This window comes from Polypterus senegalus, chromosome 17 (assembly GCF_016835505.1).
Source record: "Polypterus senegalus isolate Bchr_013 chromosome 17, ASM1683550v1, whole genome shotgun sequence".
NCBI lineage: Eukaryota > Metazoa > Chordata > Cladistia > Polypteriformes > Polypteridae > Polypterus > Polypterus senegalus.
Genome location: NC_053170.1, coordinates 35,563,295 through 35,585,092, shown reverse-complemented (window position 1 = coordinate 35,585,092; position 21,798 = coordinate 35,563,295). Strand labels below are relative to the sequence as shown.

At 35.9% G+C, this 21,798-nt stretch overlaps 2 protein-coding genes and 1 long non-coding RNA gene across 5 annotated transcripts in view; 1 reads left to right on the top strand and 2 right to left on the bottom strand.

Annotated features, from left to right (window-relative positions):
- Positions 1–1,597: 1,597 nt before the first annotated feature.
- Positions 1,598–2,550, bottom strand: LOC120517753 (claudin-9). The gene has a single exon (XM_039740218.1). The coding sequence runs from the start codon at positions 2,338–2,340 to the stop codon at positions 1,666–1,668; it is 675 nt and encodes a 224-aa protein (XP_039596152.1). The 5' UTR covers positions 2,341–2,550; the 3' UTR covers positions 1,598–1,665.
- Positions 2,551–12,006: 9,456 nt separating this feature from the next.
- The window catches only part of dhdds (dehydrodolichyl diphosphate synthase), a 62,783-nt gene continuing 52,991 nt past the window's right edge, over positions 12,007–21,798 (top strand). The window contains exons 1-2 of one of the 3 annotated variants that reach the window (XM_039739773.1): positions 12,007–12,085; positions 17,692–17,812. In XM_039739773.1, coding sequence (XP_039595707.1) covers positions 17,750–17,812 — 63 coding nt within the window. In that variant the 5' untranslated portion in view covers positions 12,007–12,085; positions 17,692–17,749. Of the gene's footprint in view, positions 12,154–17,691; positions 17,813–21,798 lie in introns of those variants that run through there. The other 2 variants (XM_039739771.1, XM_039739774.1) reach the window with 2 other exon arrangements.
- Positions 16,601–21,798, bottom strand: part of LOC120517444 — a 73,318-nt gene continuing 68,120 nt past the window's right edge. The window contains exon 3 of the long non-coding RNA XR_005631038.1: positions 16,601–17,104. This is a non-coding gene — a long non-coding RNA (uncharacterized LOC120517444). The remainder of the gene's footprint in view (positions 17,105–21,798) is intronic.

Below are 21,798 nucleotides of genomic sequence, written 5' to 3'. Positions count from 1 at the left end.
ATTTAAAAATAACAAAACAGGTTTATAGAAATAAAAAATAATGCTACTATCATTTACTAAAGCTGTAAAAAATGCATTATTTATTTTTAATTGATTCTGTAATATAATATGAACAAGCAGGCAGCAACAGCACTAGATCACCCATGCCACTTTGACACCACCCGTGAAGTTACTAATTCAAATGTATTTCTTCTTTATTCTTTAAATATTATAAACAAACTGTTTAAGTAATCTCAGAGGTATTCTTCTATAATTTTTTCTTTTAAAAATCCACCTTTCCTTTTTCCGACTGAAAAAAGTCTTTCTCTCACAGACAGAATATTTAACAAAGCTTTCTGCGACAGAGATTACTTGCCCTTCGTGAGGTTCTTTCCAAATATGATTGTACATACTGTCTTTATTTAGGTTACAACAGGTGTTTAATCCATATGATAGCTTGCACCCATGAGCAGGATTAAACTGGTTCAATAATGGATTGACGGATTTTGCCTCACAGGTAATATACCACACATAAATATAAAACTAATTCATTCACATTAACCTTTACAGAATGACAGAAAATACTGCATATGACAGGTGAATCAGTATAAATGCTGAGTATCTAATACACTGACAATATATAAAAAGTACTGTATTACACTAGATAAAATGATATAAATACAGATTTTGAAATCTGTAAAAACCACACCTGTAATGTAAGGAGGGTGACTTGTGACTTGAATATCAGTGACTTGTTAAACAACTGCCAGTGTGTAGATCACTTCTACTCATAAAAAGAAATGGTTTTACTTTCTATTGCTCTGTCTGCAACAGGAGATGGGCAAAAGGTCATCTACATAATTGAGAAGGCAGTACCTGATGTGTCAGATTTCAGGACCATCTCTACAAGGAAACATGCTGCCTCTGAAAAGCTGTAAATCTGATTTTGAAACACATTTTTCAAGGGTCTAAGCTAAAAGACAATAGCAGACAAATATGTAATCAGTTGAGTTCAATTCAGTTAAATTCAATTTATTTTTATAAAGCATACTTCTTCTATGTCCAGTTTGCAATACACTCTTACCAATTCAACATAGGTTAGTTAAAACACATAATTACATGCAGCAAGAACACAAAATTCATGACCGTCTTTCTATTTACTATTAAACGAGCTTAATTAAAAAAAAATGTATTCAGAAATATACATGTAAATGCATATACTGCATGTATATCAATATATTTACTTTTTTTATTTAACAGTTTCTTTAAGAATGAAGTGTTAAGCTTGATATCTGCTGGTTATTATATTTTAAATTAAACCCAAACTCCTAATAAAATGGGAAATGAAACTACAAGACAACAAAAAAGCATTGCACAAACTAAATGAACTAATGAGTACTAAATGCAAAATTGAGGCATGTTGTAATTAAGTTTTTTTTTTTTTTCCAGGATGTGAATAAAAATATTTATATATGAAAACCACATAATATGTTAAATAACACTGAAATATATCAAATTAATAAGCAGAAATTCTTACTTTCAGAGAAGAAATGTTGCATATTAAAATCAATGTATTTTTATAAAACAACCATCTACATGTTACCTTTAAATCTCTCCATCTTTCTATTGTTTTCTTGATTACATTTTATAGTGAGCACATCTTATTTCCCACAAGAATTCTGCCTGTTAGACATACTCTTTCAAAGGGATGCCTCCCCCAGAAGGTGACTTGGGGGGTGCTGAAGCTCTGCTGTGCATTAGGTTACTAGCATAACCTCTTCTATAGTCACGAGGTGTCTGAGGACAGGTGCTACAAAGGAGGGCACCTCCCAAAATTAGCAAAACAGCTGCGGCCCAACCTAGATAGATGGCCTGTCCAAGTTCCCTCTTTAAAGCCGGTGGTGTATTCTTATTATAAAAGTCAATGATGATGTTGTGAGCGGTCCAAGAGATGGGAATAAGGATGAGGACTCCAGTGCTAATGAAGAGCATTCCCCCAGTAAGTGCAAAACCAGCTTTTGCCTGCTTGTCATCCACAGCGCAGGTTGTGCACTTCATGCCACAACAGGTGAACATGATTGAAAGAAAACCAAGAAAGATAGCTAAGCACATTAAGGCTCGTGAAGCCTGTGTGTTTGGTGGGAGGGCCAGCAAAGAGTCAAAAATTTTGCACTGCATCTGGCCTGTGGTTCGGTATACACACGTCATCCATATGCCTTCCCACACAATCTCTGAAGTCAGGATGGGACCATTGATGAATGCTGTTACACTCCACTGAGGTAAAGCAGTGACCGCTATAGCCATTATCCATCCTGTCACTGCACCAGTAAAGCCAATTAGCTGAAGGCCAGTGTTTGCCATGGATGTTTTTTTTGTTAGTTTTTATTTTATAAATATTTTCTCTCTTCTGAAATCCTTCGTTTTCTTGAGAAGCTGATTCTGCCAGGTCCTAGATTTCTTTCTCTTTGTTTGGTGGTATAGTGTATATTCTTAGGTTTGAATGCATTCTCTTCAGCCAGCTACAGGTGCTTCTGTTTCTGTGCTGTCCTCTAATGGCTGCTCTCACTGAATTCTTCAGACACACTACACCAACCAAAGAGAATTGCAGCTTTTCATCCAAAGACAGGGTCCTGTATCCCAGCGATCAATGACAGTAAATTATTAAAGAATGAACAGCAGACTAATTTTAGCAGGTTTTAATGATGTTAGGAGAGATGTGTATCACAGAAAGAAAACTTTAGTGTTTTGTGAAAGCTGGAATCTGCATAAACACTAAAAAAAGAACACTTCAAATAACAACCTCTTCAGATAATAATTATTTGTCGACTTTAATAATACTTCAGATAATACATTGCTTGATGTAAAAAAGGGTTGTGTTACTGAAAGAGCAGTTTGCTCTAGGAAGCCATGAATTTAAAACTGAACTATATGAAAGGTTTTTATTTGTATACAAGGAAACCAAAGCCATTCAAAAAGATGAAAGAAAAGACAAAAGAATAATTTCCAAACAATAGGAAGGCTACTCTCTTAAAAATAATACATTTCTTTAAGTGTATTCGATTAATTTCTTTAACATACTGTATCTAATAATTTCTTAGTCAGGTGTGCTAATGCAGCTTCTAAAAAAATTTGGATACTGCAAAAAATATCACTTGATATCATATCACAAGAATCAAACCCATGAAAGCATCTTCAGCCCAGGAGATACCTTATGTATGTATTTAAGCTGTGTTCTTTTACACTTTAAAGTGAATTGTGCAAGGCCATAAAGGGAGAAGGATTTGAGGAAAATAGCTGATTACAAGTTCCAACTGCAGCTATGGATAATGAGTTTAACTGTTTGATAGCTTTCATGTAATGAAGGCCTGATGGATCCTTATCAAATTTAGAAACAATGAGGAAAGGCCAAGGAATGAAGTGAAATATTAGAGGATCAGTAGAACAAGGGTGGGCAACATCAATCCTGGGGGGCCGCAGTAGCTGTAGGTGTTTGTTCCAACCCAGTTGCTTAATGATAAAACAATCCTTACCAATATTTTAATGCCATGGCTTGTTAGTGCGTGGCTCTACCATGTCAGGTCCTTCTCATTTTCTTTTCCTTTCTAAAAATATCAGCCAAATGATTTGAAGTCTAAAAGGGATGAGTAATTCTGAGTCCTTTAATTTTTTTCTCTTCAATTTCCTTGCAAGTATTTAATTAAACCCAACAGTGTATGATAAATACACATAGGTTTAAATGGAAACAAGCTAAATGGAGAAATGCTGTTTTCTTTTGTCATTTGCGTTGTATTACTGATAAGGTCCAGTTAAAAAAAATGAGAATATGGCTGTTTAAGACTAAAATAAGCAGTAAGGGTTCAAAATCTTAGCGAGCAAGATGACTGCAATGAAGCAGGAGTGTTACTTGAGCAATATGTGCTTTTGGGTTGGAACAAAAACCTGCAGCCACTTCGGCCCTCCAGGAACAACTTTGCCCACCCCTGCAGCAGAGAGATACTGTACAAAATACTGTACTTTCAGTATATTTGCTAATTGTACACTGTAAATTAATAGTTTTGTATTTACTAGTTTGTATAGTAGTGTTACAAAGAAACAATGGTTAGCTCCAGTAACCTAGGTTCAACCCACAGCTTCACTGCCATTGATATGGAACTTAAATATTCACATACAGTTTTTCCTCGCATGCCAGAGATGTGAATGGCAGGTTAACTGACTAGTTAAAATTGATTCAGCATGTGTGAGCATACATCCTTATAATCATTTAAAGGCAAAAGAAGGTGTAGAAAAAGGCTGTATGATTGGACAGTTTCCTAAAATATTGTAGTACATATACAGACACTGTACATGAAGACTGAAGTGAGTTAGGAAATATAATGTAATTTATAATTTGTGGGCCTAATCAGTAGTCATGCTTTATTCAAACTGGGGATTTAAATGAAATATTTACTACACTTTATTCCTGATACAAATTTCATGCTGTATTTAGAGGTAAATATTTAGTGCAGAAGTTTATGTTTAGGATTCAAAAATATGCATTGCTTAGCTTTAACTTAACTAAACATGCTGGGATAGACATACATTTATTTACAGAACAAATGCATACTAAATATATGAAAAGAACACTCACATTACATTATATTCTCAAACCTGCTTTATCCACTTTAGTACTATGGGGGGTCATAGCCTATCATAGCAGCATTAGGAACAAGTCAGGAACTAGCACTATATAGAGTGCTGGTTCATTGTAGGGCTCATTCACATACTGATGAACATGTTTAATAGAAAAAAGCACATTAGGATGATATATGTTTGCTTTATAGGTTTAAAGTTGCCAATGACTGCTCTTTATATCCCAAACATTTCAAACGACAGCCATTAAAAGCCTGTAAAGAAGAGGTCCTGTGATTTGGTATTTCATCGTAATACCTTAGGCTGGCATAGTGGCATAGTGGTTAATACTGCTGTGTTTTAAATCCAATATCCTGGGTTAAATTTCACACTATGTCTTTTCCGCATGGAATTTGCATGTCCTTCCTGTATTTGAATTAGTATGTTAGGTTTGTCATACATTCCCAAAAGATAGGAGTGCTACATTGGCCCCTGTGTTTGTGTGTGTATGTGTGTGTGTGTGTGTGTGAGTATGTATGTGTGAGACAGAGCGGGAAACCTGCAACAGGCTGATGCTACAGGTAAGGGCTGGCTCTTGACTTACACCCAATTCTTCTGGGATTGGATTAAATGGGCCCATAAATGTTATTATACTACATACAGTATGTTATAATTTTTTCATCTTACCCTTGATACTGACTATAGCCTACCTCATTATAAGATTTTTAGTGTAAAATGTATAGAGAACAGGGCTATATAGAATGCCATCAGTACCTTGGATTTATGCACCTAAGATATACAGTTTTTGTAAATCAATATCATTTTTGTTTTTGCTAATATGTACTGACTGATGTGGCGGTCTTTAGAAGTCAGTTCAGAACCATAAGCTGCATAAAGATGTGGAGAGATATTTTACAGTAAAATAGTTGTATCCCTACTATATTTTAGTGCTTTATTCTATCCATCTCTAAGAATAATTCAATGAGGGAGGACACATATTTTCTTTCTTGAAATTCATAAAAGTAGGTGGAAGGAGTAGGAATTTTGGGTTCAAACCACATCCCCAACTTTTTTTATGACAGTTACAAACCCCTTCCCCCCCAAATTAATTTGTGGCTATGTCCCTGATTTTCTTGATTATAATAATTACTGGCTTGGCTATTAAACTAACAAATCTAATGAATATTTGAAAACAGTATTTATTCACACTAGATTGATATTCATTTTTCTTACAGGCATTCAATTTAAAAGGTTAGTGTTTATTTAAAAAATGTGCAATTACAGTTACTTAATATGACACTCTTTCTACATAGTGCACCATTACAACCTCTCTATATGTTTAGATACATTGCACTACATTGATTATATGTAGCATGTTGATAATTCAACCACACTTCACATGAAGCATTTTGGTTCACAGAATCAAACAATATTGGAAAGCATCTAAACAATTTAACAACAAACGGGATGAAAAACCACTTTTAAATACTGTGAGATTTACATATATACTTGTGTATATAGTGATACTTAGCTTTATGTTAAAAACAGCACTTATTTAAAGGAAGAATGCATACTTTGCCAACAGAGGAGCTTCAGAAGGACCTGCTATGGTTTCATGAATTAAATATAATAGGCCAGTAGAATCTGGTAGAAGTGTACTTCCTCATTTAAACTGCAGGTTGCTTAGCAACAGTCACCAAACAAAGGCCACAGATATTGTTTCAAGAAGGGAAAATCAAGTGTAATGTAGTTTTAGGTTTCACAAGACAAAACAACAGTAAACATGCATTGCTACCATTGTTTCAAATCATTCTCCTTCTCATTGATTTTTTAATATGTTAATTGCATCTGGCTAAAGCTAACATAATTCAACACTTTGCCAGAGCATTTGAATAAACTTCAAGTGGTAAACACCCTCGCTTTCTTAATTTCACCCTGTCTGTTATTCAAATAACAGAATTCACTCCAAATTTTAAATATTGGTACAGAAATATCTAAGGTAGATTTTATTTTTTTGCTGTTGAGCTGCATTTGTATTCCATGTAGTGGTCTACAATAAAGAGCATTTGGACAACACCAAAAAATAAAGAACACTTGGAAAGCACAAAATCTACCCCTGACCCTTCACTTTTGACTAAGACTCAAGATCAAAATGATGAAAATAACACAGGTATGCATTCAACAGAATATGGATAAGAATAGTGAATTGGAATGTGAACAAAAGAAAGCAAATATTTGCCTTTGATGGATGTTTATCTTCCATGATTACTTATTTTAACTCTCTGTCCATTTACTGATAATTAACTTTCCCAACTACATTACCTTGAGCAAAGAAGCACATAGAACATTAAATGCATTTTCCAGTTAAGTTAATACATTATATAAAGGCAGTAGGCAAAACTAACCAATCTGTATTATATACTGAAAAAAGCAAACAACTAATTTAACAATTTTCAAAACCAAATGATCTACATTGGTAAAATGTACCTTAGGTAGCTTATTCAACAGCGCATTCTGATAAAACACGATGTGCAGTGCCTTCTCTGTGAGCTTGGTTGCTGGTCAAAGTCTTACTGTCATATTGCTCTTTTTCTGATAGACACTTGTATATAAAAAAGAATATGACTGACTTGAGCACTATTCCAACATTGTCTTTTATAAAATATAATTATCCATGTGTTTTTTGATATTAAATTTGTTTAATAATCTTGATCTAATCTTGTATTAAGTTCTGGTTTACCTGCTAATGTATTAAACCTTATCATTCTTAGTAAGGTTTTAGGCTTCTGCATAAGACTCTTTAGTAAAACAGACAGCATTAGTCCAACAACACAGAATCCTGATATCACTCTTAACACTGAAATCAACATGTAAATTATTTGTATAGTTAAATGATGTATGTTTATTGGTATTTGGATAAATTAACTGTCTAAAGCATTTCATGTACAGTAGCATAAAAACGTATTTGCCATTTCCTAATTTCTTCTGTTATTGCTAATTTTTGATACTGAATGTTTTTGGGTCTTCAACCAAAGTCTAATATTAGACAAAGGGCATCTGAGTAAACAAATAACATATTTTAAATTATTTAATTTGTCTAATGAACAAAGTTATCCAACACAAATTACTAGTGTGTGATAAGGCAATTGCCCCCCAGTTAAATCAATAAAATTATGCAGATAATTAAGGTCAGCACACTGAACACAACTAGTTTAGTCTAGATTACAGCCAGACTTGCTAAATATGTACCACAGTTTTTTTACCCTTACAATTAGAGTCAACAAGCATATAATGTTAGAACCAAAGGAAATTCCTGCAAATATCAAGAAAAAGGGACTCTCATCAACCCACAGTGAAAGCATAATCCTAAAATGAAAAACACTTGAATGTAGTAAATCTAGTGAATTTTGACTAGCCTTTCACAATTATTTTGTAAGTCACAAGTTATTTCAAAATAACACCCAAAGAAATTTTGTTGTTTCATCAAACGTTCATAACTCCATAATCAGAAAGACAAAAATGGGCTTCAATGGAGAGTACAAAGACAAAAGACATTACTAACCTAAAAAAAGACAAGTGCCTGTCTCTATTTTGCCAAAAAGCACCTAGATGATTCCCAAATCTTTTTGGAGAATGGTCTATAGACAGGCACGATAAAGGAAGAAACTTCGGCTGACATTGGTCTCATTATGTCCAGTGTAAAGCAAACATACCATTCTATAGTAACACTATAATTCTAACAGTATAATATACAGTAGTAGTAGTAGTAGTAGTAGTAGTAGTAGTAATGCAATGATGTGGGACAGTAGAAATGCTTTGCAGTCTCATGACCTGATATCTTGCTATAATTTAATGAACAATGATTCTGCTATATATGAGATCATTCTTAAGGAAACACTCTGGTCATTTAATTATTAGCTGAAGTTGAGGAGTATTTGAAATACTGAAAAATTGTAATACAAAACAACAACAGCAAAAAATCCAAGTCAGAATGGCTTTAAAAAGCTTTGGAATGGTTTGGTCAAACCTTGGACGCAAAACTAATAGAGAAGTTGTGACAGAGTCTGAAATGAGCAAATAATGTTCAAAAACCTGACAATGTTTTTGAATTAAAGCAGTTGTTTAAGGAATAGTGGGCTAAAATTCCTCAAAAGCAATGTGAAATACATACCCAATTAAAGGAAGTGTTTGACTACAATCATTGCAGCTATAATTGTCAAAGTTAATACATGTTGTATAACTTTGTTCATTCAATAAGTGATGTTTTCTATTTACTCCCATGTCATTTACCTATTATTACATATTGGCTGAACACCAGAAAACATTCGGTGTTGCAAATTTGCAGTACAAGAGCAAAGCAGGAAGGACTAAATATTTTTTATGGCTCTGTATGTTTGTTCCCAACTGTTGAACCACAGGAAGTTCATTTACTGCATAAAACATGACTAAATGCTGGGATAAAGCAAAGTTATTGCAGAGGATGTCAAGGACATTCCTCAAGGCCAATTACAGGAAAGGTTTCCTAGAAGAATGTTCAGTTATTGTTTTTATTCCTTTGTTGAACTATTAAATATCACAGTGTTAAAATACAGCATTAATTAATTAATATTACATATACTATTTTCCTTTGTTTCACTTAATCCGTCTTTTGTCTCTCCTTTCTCCTCCATTTAAACAGTGTATTGGACCAATTGCTGGGCTAGCAATGCGGGTACCAAGTCCGGATAAATGGAGATCAACAGCTGGACAACAACACAGATTTCCATACCAGATCAGTTGATGCCCAGGTTAACAACAGCCACCACCAGTACTGTTAGCCAACAGGGTGCTGGTAGAAATTGGGCTACTGTTGGCCAAAGAAGGAGAAGAAGAGGGTGAAGGCGTGTCCGAAGGCAGAAGGAGAAGAGGAAGGTGAAGAGAATGGAAATGAGGGTAGGGACTTTGAAAATTGGCAGTATGACTGGTAAGTGGAGAGAGTTAACTGACATGATGGAAAGAAGGAAGGTTGATATATTGTGTGTGCAAGAGACCAGATGGAACGGGAGTAAGGCCAATTGTATTGGAGGCAGGTTCAAATTGTTTTACCATGGTATGGATGGAAAGAGAAATGGGGTAGGGGTTATCCTTAAGGAACTGTTTGTCTAGAGCATTTTGGAGGTGAAAAGGGGGTTGGACAGAGTTATAATTATGAAGCTAGAAATTGAAGGTGTGATGATAAAAGTTGTTAGTGCATATGCCCTACAAGTTGGGTGTGTGATGGATGAGAAAGATGATTTCTGGAGTGAGTTGGATGAAGTAGTGGAGAGTGTACCCAGAGGAGAGAGAGTAGTAATTGGAGCAGATTTCAATGGACATGTTCGTGAGGGGAACAGAGGGGATGAGGAGGTGATGGGTAAGTATGGTGTCAAGGAGAGGAATGCAGAAGGTCAGATGTTAGTAGATTTTGTGAAATGGATGGACATGGCAGTGGTGAATACATATTTTAAGAAGCGACAGGAACACAGGGTGACGTACAAGAGTGGAAGAAGATGCACAAAGGTAGATTATATAATTTGCAGGAGAGCCAGTCTGAAGGAGACTGGAGAATGCAAAGTGGTGGAAGGGGAAAGCGTAGGTAGGCAGCATAGGATGGTGGATGACATTAGATATGAAGAGAGGCCGAGTTTGACAGAGCCAAGGATTTAATGATGGAAGTTGAAAAGGAAGACTGTAAGGATGAGTTCAGGGAGAAGGTAAGACAGGCACTGGGTGGCAGTGAAGAGTTGCCAGATAGCTGGGCAACTACAGCTGAAGTAGTAAGGGTGACAGCTAGAAGGGTGCTTGGTATGACATTTGGACCGCGGAAGAAGGATAAGGGAACCTGGTGGTGGAATTGTACAGGAGAGTATACAGAGGAAGAGGTTGTTGAAGAAGCGGGATAGTCAGAGAGATATATAATGTAGACAGGAGTATGAGGAGATAAGGCATAAGGTGAAGAGAGAGGTGGTGAAGGCTAAAGAAAGGCGTATGATGAGTTGTATGAGAGTTTGGACGCTAAGGAGGGAGAAAAGGACCTGTACTGATTAGCTAGACAGAAAGGCACAACTGGGAAAGATGTGTAGCAGGTTAGGGTGACAAAGAATAAAGATGGAAACATACACAAAGGTGAGGAGAGTGTATTGAGCAGATGGAATGATTACTTTGAAAGGCTGATGAATGAAAAGAGAGAGAAAGTTGGATGATGGGGAGATAGTGAATCAGGAATTGCAACAGATTAGCAAGGAGCAAATAAGGACAGCTATGAAGAGGATGAAGAATGGAAAGGCTGTTGGTCAAAATGGCATACCTGTGGATGCATAGAGGAGTTTAGGAAAGACGGCAGTGGAGTTTTTAACCAGATTGTTCAATGCAATCTTGGAAAGTGAGAGGATTCCATGAGGGGTGTAGAACTATAAGGAGCACCAATTCATCATAGGCAACAATATTGCCCATGACCAAACTTATTATGTGGAGCTAAAACCTGACTATGGGAGCAAAAACTATGCAGATATGGAGAACATACATACCACACATATACAGTGACCAACTTGAGATTTTAACCCAGCTTGTTTGACCTTTGAGGTAATAATGCTATCCTTCATGGCACCAAGCCACTTTGTCATCAGTTCAATACATATCATTTAATAGTTGAATATACCCATTCCACTGCCTCACAAATCCATCATGCTACTTTTGAATCCCACATGTGATTCTCTTCTGCGTGGAATCCGCATGTTCTCCCTGTGTATACTTGTATTTTCCTTCCATGTCCCCAAAGACATGCTAAGTATGTCAATTGGTGATTCAAAACTGGCCTTGAGCAAAACTGCATGTATGTGATTGGGCCCTGTGATGTACTGGCACCCTTTCCAAGATTGTTTCCCTAGTGTGTAGTGCTCCTGGGACAGGCTCTGGCTCCCTGATGATCTTGAATTTTATTTAGCAGGCTTGAGAATATAAATTTATGTGTTACACTTTCCATTGACAAGCCTAACCAAATGCATACAATTGGACAGTAAAAGGAGTGGAGAGTAAACGACTAAACCTAGTTATGATCCATTATCTCTGTTATTTGTCATACAACGGTGAAACACCCTGACAAAATGACATTATTGGATTATACTGTATTTAATGCTATAAGTTTTTTTCTTATAAATTGAATATTTTTAAATTGATATGTGTAACAACTTATAAAATCTATGTTCAATAAGTGTTCTGACTAAGCTCTGTACCTCAATATGTCCTTTTGCACGGTGTTTCTGTAGTGTATGAAAGAGTCTACAAATAGCTGCAAAACATGTTCGGCCCCTGTGCGCCCCCTGGTGACACAAGTGAGTTAGTGTGCTAGTATTGGCAACCCATTGCCCTTACCATCATGTCTTCCTTCTGTAACCGAGTAGGTTTTACGACAGCGTCGGCGAAGCACTTGGTTTAGTGTATTACGAGAGACGCATGATCCGGAAGAGACGTCAGCACAGAGGTAAGCTTACGAGTTGGAATGAGCGAAACTGAGAGGTGGTATGCTAAGAATTACATACAGTTTTCAAGGTATGTTTAAGTAATTATTGTTGTGTGTTGGTAGTTAAGTAGATTAAAAAGTTGCAGGTAAATTAATTTCGCAACGAAATGACGTCGCGCAGATATTCTGAATGAATGAACTATAGAATTTTTAAAGGAAAATACCTTTCTCTGTAGTCAGAATTGTTTTAAATACTTTTCACGCTGTTATTTTAAGATAATTTATGCATTTTTAAAAGTTTTATTTGAAATCGAAGTAATAAAAATGGTTTACACCTTTAAGTTAAGTCACAAAACACTCCTGAATGATACCTGGAGAGACCCACCCCGATTATTACAATATGTTTTACTTTCCCGGGTGTCTCTGATCCTTCGTCTTTCGCTGGCGATGGAATTGTCTGTATCCTCAAGGACTTCCAATTCCAAGGCTATGTGTGGTGGCATAGTCAGCCAAAGACTGATGTAATTCGCTGGTGTAAGACCCTAAGAAAACAGAAAAAAGTAAGCATATCTTTCAGGTTCAAAAACGATATCAGTAAGGGTAATGTGCAAGTAGTACATTCATTTTTAATGTTTTGCTTATATAATGCATTCTATAATTATATATATATATATATATATATATATATATATATATATATATACTGCTCAAAAAATTATAGGAACACTTTGAAAACACATCAGATCTCAATGGGAAAAAGAAATCCTCCTGGATATCTATACTGATATAGACTGGGTAATGTGTTAGGAACGAAAGGATGCCACATCGTTTGATGGAAATGAAAATGATCAACCAACAGAGCCCTGAATTCAAAGACCCAAAAATCAGAGTGAAAAAATTATGTGGCAGGCTAGTCCATTTTGCCAAAATTTAATTGCAGCAACTCAAAATTGTACGCAGCACTTTGTATGGCCCCTGTGTTCTTGTATACATGCCTGACAACATCGGTGCATGCTTCTAATGAGATGACAGATGGTGTTGTGGGGGATCTCCTCCCAGATCTGGACCAGGGCATCACTGAGCTCCTAGACAGTCTGAGGTGCAACCTGGTGGCATTGGATGGACCAAAACATAATGTCCCAGAGGTGTTCTATTGGATTTAGGTCAGGAAAGTGTGGTGGCCAGTCAATGGTATCAATTCCTTCATCCTCCAGGAACTGCCTGCATACTCTCACCACATGAGGCCAGGAATTGTCGTGCACCAGGAGCCACTGTACCAGCATAGGGTCTGACAATGGGTCCAAGGATTTCATCCTGATACCTAATGGCAGCCAAGGTGCCTTTGTCGAGCCTGTAGCGGTCTGTGTGACCCTCCATAGATATGCCTCTCCAGACAATCATTAACCCACCACCAAACTGCTCATGCTGAATGATGTTACAGGCAGCATAATGTTCTCCATGGCTTCTCCAGACCCTTTCACTTCTGTCACGTGCTCAGGGTGAACCTGCTCTCATCTGTAAAAAGCACAGGGCACCAGTGGTGCATCTGCCAATTCTGGTATTCTATGGCGAATGCCAATCGAGCTGCATGCTGCTGGGCAGTGAGCTCAGGGCCCATTAGACGACATGGGGCCCTTGGGTCACCCTCATGAAGTCTTTCTGGTTGTTTGGTCAGAGACATTCACACCAGTGGCCTGCTGGAGGTCATTTTATAGGGCTCTGGCAGTGCTCATCCTGTTCCTCCTTGCCCAAAGGAGCAGATACTAGTCCTGCTGATGGGTTATGGACCTTCTATGGCCCTCTCCAGCTCTCCTAGAGTAACTGCTTTTCTCCTAGAATCTCCTCCATGCCCTTGAGACTGTGCAGGGAGACACAGCAAACCTTCTGGCAATGACACGTATTGATGTGCCATCCTGGAGAAGTTGGACTACCTGTGCAACCTCTGTAGGGTCCAGGTATCGCCTCATGCTACCAGTAGTGACACTGACTGTAGCCAAATGCAAAACTAGTGAAGAAACAGTCAGAAAAGATGAGGAGGGAAAATGTCAGTGGCCTCCACCTGTTAAACCATTCCTGTTTTGGGGTCATCTCATTGTTGCCCCTCTAGTGCATCTGTTGTTAATTTCATTAACACCACAGCAGCTGAAACTGATTAACAACCCCCTCTGCTACTTAACTGACCAGATTAATATCCCATAAGTTTCATTGACTTTATGCTATACTCTGATTAAAAAGTGTTCCTTTAATTCTTTTGAGCAGTATATATATATATATATATATATATATATATATACATACACACACACACACAGTGGATATAAAAACTCAACACACCCCTGCCTTGTCTTCTCATTAGTCATGGAGGGACATCCTAATATTGGTAGAGTCATTATTGAGCCATATGTTCTCCACTTGTTGATGACTGCCTTCACCATACTTCATGGGATGTTTAATGCTTTGGATATTTTTTTATACTAATGTCCTGATTAATACCTTTCAATGATGAGATCCTATTCATGTTATAAAAGCTCTCTGCAGTCTATGTCTTTTGGAATATGTTGCAACCAAGAGAATATCAAAATAATCATACAGGAACAGCCAAACTGTATCGGAGGTCCATCAGAGCCAGTTTACTTGAAGTCTAGTGTATACTAACTACTATTTGAGATGAGACTTATTGTGATTGTTTGATATTGAATGCTGCCACATTCTTGATTATTAAAAGGTGTGCACACTAATGGAACCAGGTTGTTGTATGTTTTTTTTTCCTTTTTTCACTAAACAGTTTCTGATTTTTTTCTTTTTTGTATAGGTTGCAGTTTTGCAATAAAGGAAGAATATGTTGTGACAAGATTTCTCATGAATTCATTTATGTATTACACAAAATCTGTGATTTTGGCAGAGGAATGTAGACTTTTTATATCCACTGTACAGTATAATGCAAAGTTGGCTCATTCACCCACTCATGAACAAAACCACTATTTCCTCTTTAGTTAAAAAGCTGAAACTTGGCGGGATGGTACATATAGGCCAGTAGGTGGGTTAACAACACCCCATAAAATAGATAGCTAAATACTCCTACATGTCAAAAAGGCTTTGACAAAATTAATTTAATTTTAGTGGCATTATAGAAAAGAAAATTATCACACTTTTTTTTTTGCCAAGACTTTTATTATTTGATTATTTATTAATATTATAATATATATATATATATATATGCTGTGTATGTGCTGAGAACAGACAATATGTAAACAAAGCATGCAGCAGAAGCAATTGATGAGCCACATGAATAGCTGCTGGCCTACAGGGTGTACAGATAACTGAAAATGGGGTGGTGTCTTGGACAGGCAAAAAAGAGATGTGACCATGTTGTAAAATAAAAAAAGTTTGCGAAACTCATGGAAGATGCAAAGCTGTTCGGTTAGCAAGCACTTTTTTTCTGTTCACTACTGGCCCTCATGGTTATCTCTGGTTATCTGATCTGCTCTGTCGACCTCTAGCCCCCAATCATGGTGCTGAAAACCAACTTCCCAGACCCTGCTCTTCGATCATGCTGCTGCAGACTCCATGGGAGAAACGTTGGACTTGGATAGGGGCACTTGAATTTCTAATTAGGAAACGTTTGCTTTCCTTGCTCTTCACGTTAATATATTGTATCACTGTAACACCTACGGTATTGGCATTTATTCATGTTCAGTTCGATCACTGCTTTGCATATACATACGCATCTGCAGACTTTTAATGGGGGCTATATACAACTGAAGAAAAAACTGAAAATAAATACTGTACGTGGTTCAATGATGTAAGCAAATGAAAATTGTAAATATCAAATAATGATAATAGGTAAACCTGCACTGCTACATTGTAACTGCATTATATGATGCTATTATAGGATACAGGTAGCAGTGTGGGACATGGGGTGATGTTTAGAGGGATGGCGGGTAAGTGTTACATTTGCAAATATTGGCATCAAGAAACTTTGAGGGGTAGATACTTCCAAAAAAGGGTAAGCAGTGTGGAGCTGACTGTTGCGGGGAACAAGGAAGCTGTGGAGAGTGGCCTATAAGAGGAGAATCATTGTGCAGCGAGATTCTCTGGTGGAACTTACTGTGGGAAGCAGGCATGCTACGAAGCTGGAACATCAGAGCAGTCTTAAGAAATTAATGTTACATTGCTCAGGGTGCAGAGATATTTACACCATGCTCCAAGGCCGAATCATCAGAGCTTCTAAGTGGTGACCTTCCTCCGCCTAATGGAAGGTAACAACTTTATGTAAATAGTTCTCAGACATTACAGCTTTTCCAGTGTTTTGGTTTATAATACATGGCGTATTGGCTCAACTTCCAATAAATCTTTACACTGTGTTTACTTGTTTTACCCAGCAATGACAGTTCATTACACAAACGTACCTCTGTATCTGCAGGTTTTGGTTCCAGAACTGCCAATACTCAAGCCTCTTATATAAAGTAAAATAAACAGAGTAATATTTGCCAACAACCTACACAGGTCCACCCATGTACTTTAAGTCATCTCCAGATTACCTACTGCAATGTAAATACTATGTCAGTAGTTGTTATGACAAGACAAAAAATCTATAAAATGGACAGATGCAACCATGGCCTTGCCAAACTACATATTACATGTTATCAGCGCTGTAACATTTTCTTTATTTCAATGCTTATAAATGGCATAGCTGAAAGGAAATACATAGAATAAAACACAACTACATACAGAAAATGTAATTATAAATAGATAAAATATTAAATTATTCTCCTTATCTCACACATTCACTGTGTTCACTTGTCAAATGCAGACAGGGACACGTTGGAGGGCACTCAGTAATAGTATAACAATCCGGGTGAGAGAGAGAGATGCAGAGAATTGGAATTAGGCCCTTTACACTGATTGCTGGTGTGTGGCCCCAAAACGACTGTTTGTCTTCATCAGACTTGCTTCTGCCATGTCAGTTAGATCTTCAGTGGTGCCAAATGCTCTCCGCCACTTTGTCCCTTTGTATCCTTACCATGTGACAAATAGTACCTGGAATATGCAATAAAATGATTATTTCTAGGTCCTTTTTGTTGTCACAAACATACATTGGAAACATGGAAGGCATGTGTACTTATTTCAAAACTTTTGCCACTTCCTCTTAAGTTTTTTAAGGATTGTATCTTCTGGTAATGTCCCATGACCCATACCCTCCACTGAAAAGTGCCAGAGCAGGCAAGATAATTTTTAATTTATAGAAAATGCTTAATTTTAGAACACAGTTTCACATAACAAATGCATACATACCATGTTTGTGAAGAAATAACTTCAACTTGTCAAATACCAAGTTACACTTTAACCACTATGCCATCATGCTGTACTATTCTGTCTTTATGTAATACTAATGTAATACCATTTTGCAAAGCACCTAACATTTACTAGATTACAATTTTAGTTAATAGTGGCAGAAAAATAATAGATCTATAGAAAGTATATGTGGATTACTTTTGCCTGCCTTCCCTTACTTTTAAACGTGTAAGTTTGCTTTTTTTCTAATTTGCAGAAATACATTGAGAGCTCTGCCTTATTTTCCAATTTATAATAGATGGATTTGATTGAGTTTTTCATTCCATTCACAGGATTTTATAAGTGCAAAAGCCTGTAAGCCTTTGAAATCATCTCTGACAAAAAAAGAAAATGTCTTGGATTCGGGAAAAGGAACTTAGTTTCATTGAGCGTCTCACCGCCAACATATTAAAGGTAGTATTTTTTTACCATGGTAGTTGACAATGGTTTTCTCATCACTATGATGAGACTTTGAAAAAATTGTCTGTACATTCTCTGCCGTAGATCTATTTGGTACATATAAACCTTGTGATGTTCATATTTTCTAGTGCAAAATAATTGAACCTAATAAAAGTACATTAAATATTGTGTAACTATTGTCCCAGATTAGAGAGGGATTTCTGTATTGTATCAGTGACCCTTTGCTTAGGCTGGATGCATTTTTTAGTTTTCATCTTAAGCTTTGTAATATTATCATTGTATTTAGTTAAATAAATAGTTCAGATTTTTTCTCTTATATAAAAAGTTAGTGTTAGCCAAACATTGTTTTCTTATATATTCTGTAACAATGCACGAAAGTTAGTTCTTATTGTAAATAGTGTTTCTTGTAGATTTTAAGGAGCAGAATGCAGGAGATGTTGCAAGAAGGATGCTGCAAAATTTGGCAGTCTTTCTTTAATTTGGTGCACCATGCAGGGAAATTAAGGCATAGCGATGGAAATGTATAGGATACTGCAGATTTCTTATCATGCAAACAGCTGCAAAATTCACTTTAATGCAAAAAATTTTACTTTCCCTCATATCTATTGGATAATCTGATGAGAAGTGTTTTGTCCATCTGTGCCATGTAGATTTTCAATTTGGAGATTAGTTTGTAAGTTGCTTGTACAGCAAATTAAAACTTTTCAGAAATTTTAAAACTTAATTTCTTAATGTATTTGCCTTTGATTAGCTCACTATTATATCTGAATAGAAAAATTACACAAAAGCAATGATCCATAGTTAATGCAGTACTGTATATGTAATCTATTGTAGCTCAGCTCTACATCTATCTGGAACAATAAAATTTGATTCTGTAAGATAGTAAATGTTGTCCTACACCAAGTTGTTCTCCAGCATACACTACAAGTTTTCAATCCAGACATCACACTTGTAGAGCAAATAATTAAATAAATAGTAACAAATAATTGTATGTAGTTTTAGTAGCTGCCATCTATTCATGTCATGTTTTCTGCTTTCATCTTTAGAAAACACCTTTGTTGCTTAAAAACAAACCACTAGAGTTTTGTAGGGCATGCTGGATTGTTCAAGTTTGGTTTTATTTGAGGTAAATGCAGTATTTTGCTTTATGATTCAGAAGCATTTGATGTTGATTCATCCACCATGTGAATGTATGAAGTGACTGTGTGAATTACTTGGTTGAAACTGAACTGTAACTTAAGAATTTTGATGTGTACTTTGTTGGACTAGGAAATTAAAGAGTGGCACAGACATGAGACAGTACAGTACAGTATGTATCTATGTATGTTTTCAACTTCAAAAATATTGATTCAGTTGAAGAATTGTGTCCATATTTTATTGAAGAACAGCACTGTTAATTCTGAGGTCTGTAACATTTCTTTTGATGTGATACTAACTATAAAATAGAAATTTTGTTTTTTCTTGATATTTATCAGACATATTTTACAGAAAGGATTTGCACAAGTTTTCTAAAACAACAACACTTTTAGGCTTATAATACTTCAGTTTACCAAAATTTAGTGTAAAATTCTATGTTTGGTTTTGCACCTGTAAAGCGTACACCATTAATGTTTTCATTCATGCATCATGAAAATTAATTGATACATATGATTTCAGCTAAGAAGTAAATCTTAAATTTAGGAAATAGTTTTTGATTCCCTCGTTAATTGTATAATATTTCATTTATCTGTGTGAATATTATAATATGCTTCACTTATGATTTTTAAGAGTTTTAGCATATGTAGTTTTAATGACATCCAGATACTTTACACTAGTGGCTAAGGTGCAGGGTTGTAAATCATGAGTTTGCTGGATCAATTCCTGCTACTGTTTTATTTTGTGACGATGTAGAAAGATAGAAACAGCAGTGCTGTACATTACAATTAATTGTTTGCTTTGGATAAATGCTTTAACTAAATAAATAACTTAAAAGTGCTGTAAAGCAAGGTACTCGTCTGCAGTTACTGCGTTATAGTATATCTGTTATCCGGAAACAAGAAAGGAAATTGGAAGACGAGTGATACGTTTGCAGTTTATGGGACTTGCTCAAACAGTACTCGACACCATACTTTTCCTCCACTTTAAATTAATAAATTAATGTTTTGTGGCTCAATTAATAAAATCTTTAAATAATGTCTGTTGTGAAAATATATATCTTACTCAAACAGCATATTTTATTTTTCAGTAAAATATACAGTATGACTAGCCAGAAAAATGGATCTTACTTTATTTACTCTCGTCAAACACAATGGTTAATTGTAACTGGCTAGTATTTCATTAATTTTATAAAATAAAATAATTTAAATTTAGAATATTTTGTCAGGGAAACAGCTTGATATCTCTGTATTACTTTATACTTACATGTAAGTTGTACATTTTATCAAGCACTAACTTAACAACAGTGCTTTGTATTAAGTCCCTGCTTTGGACCTGAGCATTTGTCTCATGAGTTGGACTATGCATGTAAAAATCTGATATTTACATTTTGCAATCATAGGACTAAGCTTAGTTTTCATTGTTTTATTCATTGTGAAAATAGTACATTTTTCAGTTACTTTATTGATCTGAATCACCTGTTGTGTATTACACATGCAGAGAGAACAGTGTTTTGAAATCAGAATATGAATAGAAATTGGATCAGTTCTAAATGTCATAATTAGTGTGTCTTTCATATAATATTAATATAATATAATATTTATCTTCCTTTGTATCTACTATCTCAAGCAGTGAATTGTAATCTAGTTATTCCATTTTTCTTTTTAACTATATATATATATATATATACAGTATATATATGGAATCATTACATTACATTACAATAAATCATTACATTTATTTTTGTCAGTTTTTATGCAGTATTTACATTGTCAAAATTGGTAAAAAGCTTAATTTTATGTTGATCTTAGTTGTGTCAAAACTGTGATATGACATTCTTTCCTGATGCTGCTAAAAACCACTGCTACAACAGCATAGTGTTTGTTGTGCAGACAGTAAACCAGTTTTGTCCAAATGTAAATTTCAGACTGAAGCTGATGCAAACAAAATCTAATTTTAAATGGCAAACCTGTTAAACCAGCATTGTTTATAGACTGTGTTACAGATTGTGTTTTCAAATTGAATTGTATTTAAAAATAATTGAAAAAAATCATATAAAAATGTATGCACAGTGTTTTAATATACAGGGTGGGCCATTTATATGGATACACCTTAATAAAATGGGAATGGTTGGTGATATTAACTTCCTGTTTGTGGCACATTAGTATATGTGAGGGGGAAACTTTTCAAGATGGGTGGTGGCCATTTGGAAGTCGGCCATTTTGGATCCAACTTTTGTTTTTTCAATAGGAAGAGGGTCATGTGACACATCAAACTTATTGGGAATTTCACAAGAAAAACAATGGTGTGCTTGGTTTTAACGTAACTTTATTCTTTCATGAGTTATTTACAAGTTTCTGACCACTTATAAAATGTGTTCAATGTGCTGCCAATTGTGTTGGATTGTCAATGCAACCCTCTTCTCCCACTCTTCACACACTGATAGCAACACCGCAGGAGAAATGCTAGCACAGGCTTCCAGTATCCGTAGTTTCAGGTGCTGCACATCTCGTATCTTCACAGCATAGACAATTGCCTTCAGATGACCCCAAAGATAAAAGTCTAAGGTGGTCAGATCGGGAGACCTTGGGGGCCATTCAACTGGCCCACGACCCAATCCACTTTCCAGGAAACTGTTCATCTAGGAATGCTCGGACCTGACACCCATAATGTGGTGGTGCACCATCTTGCTGGAAAAACTCGGGGAACGTGCCAGCTTCAGTGCATAAAGAGGGAAACACATCATCATGTAGCAATTTCGCATATCCATTGGCCTTGAGGTTTCCATTGATGAATAATGGCCCCACTATCTTTGTACCCCATATACCACACCATACCATCAATTT